Raw genomic sequence first — 8,958 nt, forward strand, 5'->3', positions numbered from 1 at the left:
GCGCGGATCTAGTATTGTAGAGAGCTTTATGCATGACTGTCCTAACCCAATATCTTCTTTGTTGTATTTGGTAGAATATAACCGCCTTCCCGTGTTGTATTGTAGAGAGCTTTACATAAACTGGAGGGTGTGTTATTTTTTGAGTGTCTTGTTACATTTGTTTTGCTGCCTAGTATTGTAGAGAGCTTTACATTGGCAGTACGACATTTACATGTACCTCCTTCAAAATTATTATTCATTCCGCTTTGGGTTTGATAACGAGGAGTAAAGAACGTAACACTCGGTACCACTCTTGCTGCTTTGCCGTTTTCTACCTCATACCTTTGTTTCATGTAGAATATCACCGTCTTACCGTCTTGCATTGTAGAGAGCTTTTTACACAGACAGCACGAGATTCCCTAGCCTATCCTTCCAAAAACTCAAATATTATTGGCACGCTAATGGTGCATTTAAGAGGTAAAAACGCGTCTGAGAGCAATTGAGAATTTAGCTTGACGGATGGATTCTTATGGTTATCATTTTGGTCTGTGTGACGTCATTAGTAGATGTCACATGCGCGCGCGCACACACACACACACACACGTACATGTAACGAACACGTACTAAACGACCATTACCCTTATTTTGCTGACAGTTCAATGACCACGTGACGTCAATACCGTCGTTGTAAGGTCGTGACGTCACGAGACCTATCGTCGTGACACGTCATACGCGTGTATGACGTCAATTAATGGTAGTATATTTTCCAGGTTGCGTCACCATCAAGTGACGTCAATACCTTCGTTTGTAGATCGTGACGTCACGAGACCTATCGTCGTGACGTCATACGTGTATGACGTCAGTGTAGCAGCATATTTTCGGGGTTCCGTCACGTTACGTCACCACCGGATATGTGCTGCTACCATACTACTTGCTTAATAACACATTCTTTTTAAGCCATATTCATATATCATCACCACACACATCTGAAGTGACCAAAACATGTGAAAATCGCATATTTTGCCATAAAGACAATGGAAAACACGGTGCAGGTATGCACGGGACCAGGTTAGACATGTTCAGTGGTTCAAAGGAAAACCAACAAGGTCAGGTACCAATAACTTTGTATATTCTGGTGAAGGGAACAACAGAGGCATGCACCACATGGGTGCCGCCATATTGGTTCCCAAAAGTTGGAATGATGCAAAATGTAGGTTGAAACGGGTGGCATGCTAAAAACGAAATAAGATTCATAGATAAAGTAAATGACCATTTTGGTCTTAAAAGGAGTTTGTAACAGCCGCCCCAAAATTTAAGCATTAAATTTGAAATAAGAAAAGTCCTTAGAACGTTCTGGAATAGTTCCTAGGAATTGAAATAGTAAGTCAAGTGTCATTTGGGTCCACTGGACATTCTGGCAGAGGGACGAGTTTGGCCACAGGCCTCGTATAGTCCTTGTTCTTAACAGTTACTGTGGCTGTCCGAACATGACCATCTTGTCCTGGGTGAGTCTGGGTCACACGTCCACTGGCCACTGGGCACGGATTGACTGATTGTCAACAATCATGATGACATCTCCTTCCTGGATGTTGACTCTTGGTTTCTGCCATTTGCTCCGTAGCTGCATGTCGGGCAGATAGGATTTTATGAAGTGGGTCCAGAAGTGGTCCGCTAGGACCTTGATGTGCCTCCATCTCTTCCGGCTTAGGAGTTGGCTCCGCAGGATACACAACCTGAGGTAAAGATGTGTCATGCCGCCCCATTAGGAGAATGTTGGGTGTGATTGGGTCCAAATCTCTAGCATCTGATGACACGTAGGAAAGTGGCTTCGAGTTGAGAATGCCTTCGACTTCGCACAAGACAGTGCGCAAGGTTGCTTCGGTAACAGTCTGTTGACCAAGTGACACTCTGAGGCCATGTTTGACTGATCTGATCTCCCTCTCCCACACGCCTCCATGATGGGGTGCACTTGGAGGGTTGAACACAAATTCTACCTTTTGGTTGACAAGGTAGTGACGTAGTTCTGGTTCCATTTCAGACCATGCGTTCTGTAATTCTGATTTAGCACCTTTGAAGTTGGTGCCCTGGTCTGACAAGAGTTCATGAGGTTTACCCCTTCGGGATACAAAGCGGCGGAACGCCATGAGGAAAGCATCTGAATCCATAGACTCAAGGAGGTCTAGGTGCACTGCTCGGGTAGTCATACACTTAAAAATCACTCCCCATCGTTTCTCTAAACGACGTCCTATCTTCACCTGCATCGGGCCAAAACAGTCTACTCCAGTCGAGTAAAAGGCTGGTTTGAAGAGTCGGAGACGGGCCGGTGGTAGGTCGGCCATCTTCTGAGTTGCAGGGTTTGAACGCCACTTCTGGCAGGTAGCACACTTACGTTGATGTCGTCGTATGGCCTCTCTGCCCCGGAGGACCCAGAATCTGCGTCGGATCTCGGCAAAGAGATGTTCCGGACCGTAATGCAAGAGTTTCTCGTCATGATCTCTGATAATCAGTTTGGTGATCTCGTGGGTTGGATCAAGAACTATGGGATTCTTAATATTCGAATCCAGGGATTCAGCTCGACGGAGTCTGCCGCCTACACGGATCAAGTCAAGTTCTGGATCGTATTCAGGATCAAGTTGAATCAGTCGACTATCGTGTGGTAATTGCTTACCAGACTTGAGGCAATCAAAGTCCTTTGAGAAGCACTGTTGTTGTACTTGGCAGTACAGATAGTTCTCAGTTTGCTCAACATGTTCAGGAGTCAGTGTCTTAGTTTCCTCTTTAGGGGCCGCCCCGTCAAGGGCTTCATTTACATCAGAGATGAATACTTCCCATGATTCATACTGTGTTGGGTCAGGCAAAGTGGGTGTCTGTGTCACAATCGTTGACAACATGGCAGATTTCCTAAGTTCTGCTGGCTCGTCACTGCCTGTTGATGGAGATTCAGGCCATTCATCTGCTGACTGTCGGAGGAAGGCAGGTCCATTTCTCCATCTGGATTCTTCAACAAGGTCTTTGACACTCAGGCCTCGAGTGATATCATCAGCTGGGTTTTGCTGTGTGTTCACATACCTCCAGCAATGTGTGTCGGTGAGGTTCTGAATTTCAGCTACTCTGGCTCCAACGAATACCTTGTATCTGCAAGATTCAGACTGCAACCATGTGAGCACAGTAGTAGAGTCACTCCATAGATAAGTAGCTTGGATTGGTAGCTTTATTTCACACTGCAGCAGGTCTGCTAACTGAGCACCTGTCAGAGCTGCACACAGCTCTAGCCGTGGTATGGTTAACTGTCTCTTCGGTGCAACCTTGGATCTGGACATCACGAAGCTGACATGAACCCTTCCATGTCGATCTTCTGAGCGCAAATAGGCGACTGATCCATATACCCTTTCGGATGCGTCACAGAAGATGTGTAATTGTGTAGTTGAATCGTCTGGATCAAACCCTTGAGAGGAATATAACACCTTGGTAGAGTAATCAGAGGGATGAGTCCCAGCTCACTTTCCCAAGCAAGCCACCTGTCACGAAGTTGCCCATTTTCAATGGAATCGTTCCAGTTTCTCTTTGACTTCCATAAGTCTTGTACTATGACCTTTAGCTTGTCCAATGAACGGTGACAGATACCCGATGGGGTCATATTGGCTTGCTAGCACTTTGTATACCATTCTCATGGTTAAATTGGGGTAGTCTACATTTCTGTGTTTGTAGGTAAGTTCATCTGACTGACAGTCCCAGCGTAAGCCCAAAGTCGGTTCTCTAGGTTCACCCTGTCCAAAGTTGAGCCACAGGTCTGCGGCCTCGGACCTCGCTTCAGCAGGGGAGATCGGCGACAACCTCAGGAACATTACTTGCCCACTGTCTTATGTTGAATCCACCGTCTGTGAGCACATTTCGCATCTTGGTGACAAGCTGCTTTGCCTGAGTTTGGTTCTCGAAACTGTCCAAACAGTTATCTACATAGAAGGATTCACTCACTGATTTGAACACTTCCTCATTGCCTGTCTGGTTTTCAGCTGCATGTTTCAACAGTGCATAGCTTGCGCAGCAGGGGGAGCAGGTAGTACCAAAGGGCAGAACTTGCCATTCATACACGTCTGGTGGACGATCGCATTGCATGTCTCGCCACAGGAAACGAAGCAAAGGGTCGATCAGGTGGAAGCAGTCTGATTTGGTGGAACATAGCTTTGATGTCGGCAGTTACTGCCACTGCATGCTGTCGGAACCGGAGAAGCACTCCTAGAAGTGATGATCCAATGGTAGGGCCTGCTAACAAGTGATTGTTAAGATTTTTAGATTCAAACTCGAATGAACAATTGAACACAAGGCGATGTTTTCCGTTATGTTCAACCACATGGTGAGGGATGTACCAGGACTCTTTCGAATCTCTTATCTCGTCATCAGTGAGTTTTTCACAAATCCAGATTCATCAAGCTTCGAATAGCCTCATTGTGCGTTCTGGCCATATCAGAATTGTCCTTTAGTCGTCGTTCAGTACGCTTCAGAGTTGGGAGAACAGCTTCCACCCTGGCATTGAAACGGGTACCATCATGAGAGCGTAAGAGTGGGGTTGCGTAGTGACTTACGCCATCCACCTCAATTCTTGTGGTCTGAGAATCTAGTATTTCCAGTGCCATCTTGTCCTGTTTGGAGCGAATGACCTGTTTACTCGTAAAGGGAAGAGTGTCCAATTGCCAAAGTCTCTCCACACAGTGAGATGGCGAGAGCTCAGCTGGTCGAGTCTGGTTCAGCAGACAAGTGTTCCTCTTCGTCTGCCCTAGCATCATCGACGGACCTTGGACAGTCCAGCCAAGGTTGGTGTGGACACCACTAGGAGCATCTGAATTACCAAAGCATACTGGCTCTTTAGGCAAGATCAGCTTTGAGTTGTCGGATCCTATCAGAATACTTGGCACTGCTCCATTTATCTTTGGTAGAGGAAGGTTTTCCAGATGAGTCCAGTGCTGCTGCATATTCTCTATGGGATATGTGTACTCTGACATGCATAGATTGTCTGCAGTGAAGGCATTGTCGATGTCAAACCTAGTGGCTGGCTGGTCTGCTGACGAAATCTGGAGTTTCACAGATTGTCCACTACAGTGCACTGATTCTTGACTTATTGTTGTAAGGAGAATGGAATCCTGCTTCCCAGTGAGTTGAAGCTGCTGAGCCGTTGATTTCAATATCATGGTTCGCATAGATCCATCATCAAGGATTGCGTATGTCGATACTGTGCTGCAGGGACCATGTAGGATTACTGGCACAATCTTTAACATAATGAGTGCAGGATGTGATGGTTGATCCATGTAGTAAACTTTGGATGATGTCTGCTGAAGGGCATCATGTAAGACTGTTAGATGCAACTGCTTACAAATGTGACACGGCTTTCTCAAGGTGCATTCCCTTTCTTTGTGGTTTCGGCCACACCTGCTGCATCTGTTTTGACCCAGCCACTTGGAAATCTCACTTAATGACAGCTTCTTGAATTCAGGACACCCATTCAGGAAGTGGTCCCCACTAATACAATATGGGCAAAATGGCTTAGCTCTATTCACAGATGAAGTCTTGGCCTCCCTGGTCAGGAATAAAGCTGTTGGATTAGGTTGTCTATTGCCCAACCGAGGCGGTGGAGGCTTCCAATTCTCTCTTGGGGTCATGCGAACTGCATTTAAGCTCAGATCCATTTCCACTTTCCACTGACTTCAGCATTCCTACTAAAGAACGTACGGAGAGAGCAAAACTGTCAAATGCATCGAGATCCCCGTACCTCAGTACAGGTGTTCCCATAAGGGCTCCTAATTCACTCTGAACAAGCTGACGTGGCTGTCCATATCTCTCCTTCAATGCTTGGAGTGTGGTTGAGAAGGGCCTCTCGTCGTGCATGAATGCTGAAGCTAGTCTCTTAGGTGGACCTCCAAGCCTGTCCAGTAGAATTTGATATTTGTGTTGCTCGGTCAAGCCTGGATGGACGCTTACCAGATTATCCAGGGCTATCTTCAGTAGGGCAAAATCCCTTTCCTTTCCACTATTGAAGTTAGGTAGGTTTGGCCTTGGAATGAATAGTTGAGACATGGTTGGTGTCACTTGTGGGTTGACAGGGTGGAAGTCATAGGGAATTGGATTAACATTCACAGTGTCACTCAAGGTTGAATTAGAGTTTATCAAATTCTGCCTGTGGGTTTCATAATGTGGATCAGCACAGTTTGGTTGTGAGTAACATGGTTGATAAGGGTAGTTGTGTATTCTTGGTGATGCTTGGTCAATAAAGTTTGCAAACGATGTCTGGGCTGACATGGCTGCTGGTATGCTTGATGGCATCAAGACATGAGTGTCAATCGCATCAGGACCTGGTATCCCAGAGGACATCATGATGGGAGAGTGGACCACACCGGGAGACATCATGACTGGTGTATGGACAGCACTGGAAGCTGGTACACTGGAGGATATCTGGACGGAAGAGTGAACAGCGCTGGGAGCTGGTACACTGGAGGATGTCTGGACGGAAGTGTGGACAGCACTGGGAGCTGGTACACTGGAGGGTGTCTGGACGGAAGTGTGGACAGCACTGGGAGCTGGTACACTGGAGGATGTCTGGACGGAAGTGTGGACAGCGCTGGGAGCTGGTACACTGGAGGGTGTCTGGACGGAAGTGTGGACAGCGCTGGGAGCTGGTACACTGGAGGGTGTCTGGACGGAAGTGTGGACAGCACTGGGAGCTGGTACACTGGAGGGTGTCTGGACGGAAGTGTGGACAGCACTGGGAGCTGGTACACTGGAGGGTGTCTGGACGGAAGTGTGGACAGCACTGGGAGCTGGTACACTGGAGGGTGTCTGGATGGAAGTGTGGACAGCACTGGGAGCTGGTACACTGGAGGATGTCTGGACGGAAGTGTGGACAGCGCTGGGAGCTGGTACACTGGAGGGTGTCTGGACGGAAGTGTGGACAGCGCTGGGAGCTGGTACACTGGAGGGTGTCTGGACGGAAGTGTGGACAGCACTGGGAGCTGGTACACTGGAAGTGTCTGGACGGAAGTGTGGACAGCACTGGGAGCTAGTACACTGGAGGGTGTCTGGACGGAAGTGTGGACAGCACTGGGAGCTAGTACACTGGAGGATGTCTGGACGGAAGTGTGGACAGCACTGGGAGATGGAAGTGGTGCTCATCACAACAGGGGAATCTTCATTTATCATACAGTCAATGAAACTTGCCTCTTTTAATCCGGCTTCCACTTCCCGAATTCTCCTTAAGTGGGTGATCTTGGTTCCTAGTCGCTCTCGTTCTCGTTGGGCTTCGCGTTCTATCTCATGAGCCCTCCTCTGCGTCTTTAGAATTTCCATTTCAGCCTCTTCCTGTGCCTTTCGTGCTATGTCGTCACATCTTGTTAATTCCTCCTGTGTGAGGATATCCTCCTCAAATCTTCTTTGCAATTCCTCTAGTTTGGATAATTTCTTTAGTTTTTCTAACCTTGCAGTTTGCTTGTCTGACAGCTGTGAGGTCACAGATCTTATTGATCCTTGGGAAGTTCTGCTACATACAGAGCTGTGGTCAGATATTGTGGATTTTGAATTTTCTGATTTCTTATTTCTTCCACTTCTATTCACTGATTTCGATGACTCTACTGACTTTCTGCTTCTTTGAGTCACAGATTTGTTTGCTTCTGTTACAGCAACTTCCTTATCAACATCCATAGGGGGGTTTGATAACACATAGTCCTCCCTGAGGTGCAAGGGTAGTTTACTTTCCCTCTGTGACTGTCTTACCGGTGCTATTGGATCTTGAGAGGTGTGCTCCTTTGATGCCATTTTCCACTTTATATCCGCCTCGCGGGACCATGAAAACACGGTGCAGGTATGCACGGGACCAGGTTAGACTTGTTCTGTGGTTCAAAGGAAAACCAACAAGGTCAGGTACCATTAACTTTGTATTCTGGTGAAGGGTACAACAGAGGCATGCACCACATGGGTGCCGCCATATTGGATCCTAAAAGTTGGAATGATGCAAAATGTAGGTTGAAACGGAATTGGCATGCTAAAACGAAATAAGAATCATAGATAAAGTAAATGACCATTTTGGTCTTAAAAGGACTTTGTAACAGAGTGGTTAATAGAAGTCTGCTGAGTGGTAAATAGAAACCTTCTGGGTGGTTAATAGAAGCCTTCTGAGTGGTTAATTGAAGTCTGCTGAGTGGTTAATAGAAGTCTGCTGAGTGGTTAATAGAAGCCTTCTGAGTGGTTAATAGAAGCCTTCTGTGTGGTTAATAAAAGTCTGCTGAGTGGTTAATAGAAGCCTTCTGTGTGGTTAATAGAAGCCTTCTGTGTGGTTAATAGAAGTCTACTGAGTGGTTAATAAAAGTCTACTGAGTGGTTTATAGAATCCTACTGAGTGGTTAATAGAAGCCTTCTGTGTGGTTAATAGAAGTCTACTGAGTGGTTAATAGAAGTCTGCTGAGTGGTCAATAGAAGCCTTCTGAGTGGTTAATTAAAGTCTGCTGACTGGTTAATAGAAGTCTGCTGAGTGGTTAATAGAAGTCTGCTGAGTGGTTAATAGAAGTCTGCTGAGTGGTTAATAGAAGTCTGCTGAGTGGTTAATAGAAGCCTTCTGAGTGGTTAATAGAAGCCTTCTGAGTGGTTAATAGAAGTCTGCTGAGTGGTTAATAGAAGCCTTCTGAGTGGTTAATAGAAGTCTCTGAGTGGTTAATAGAAGTCTTCTGAGTGGTTAATAGAAGTCTACTGAGTGGTTAATAGAAGCCTTCTGTGTGGTTAATAGAAGCCTTCTGAGTGGTAAATAGAAGTCTACTGAGTGGTTAATAGAAGCCTGCTGAGTGGTTAATAGAAGCCTACTGAGTGGTAAATAGAAGACTGCTGAGTGGTTAATAGAAGCCTGCTGAGTGGTTAATAGAAGCCTACTGGGTGGTTATTAGAAGTCTGTTTGGTGGCAAATAGCAAACGGGTTATTATGGTACAAGACTGTGTTCCTGCCGC

General features: G+C 46.4%; 1 protein-coding gene across 1 annotated transcript; it reads right to left on the bottom strand.

Annotated features, from left to right (window-relative positions):
• Positions 1-1,291: 1,291 nt before the first annotated feature.
• LOC124275671 lies at positions 1,292-5,165 on the bottom strand. Its single transcript, XM_046711293.1, has 3 exons — positions 4,563-5,165; positions 1,696-3,443; positions 1,292-1,433 (listed from the first exon to the last, which is right to left on the bottom strand). The coding sequence occupies exons 1-3, from the start codon at positions 5,163-5,165 to the stop codon at positions 1,292-1,294; spliced, it is 2,493 nt and encodes an 830-aa protein (XP_046567249.1).
• Between the last annotated feature and the right edge of the window lie 3,793 nt (positions 5,166-8,958).

This window comes from Haliotis rubra, unplaced genomic scaffold, assembly GCF_003918875.1.
Source record: "Haliotis rubra isolate DU_JTF1 unplaced genomic scaffold, ASM391887v1 Scf2007, whole genome shotgun sequence".
NCBI lineage: Eukaryota > Metazoa > Mollusca > Gastropoda > Lepetellida > Haliotidae > Haliotis > Haliotis rubra.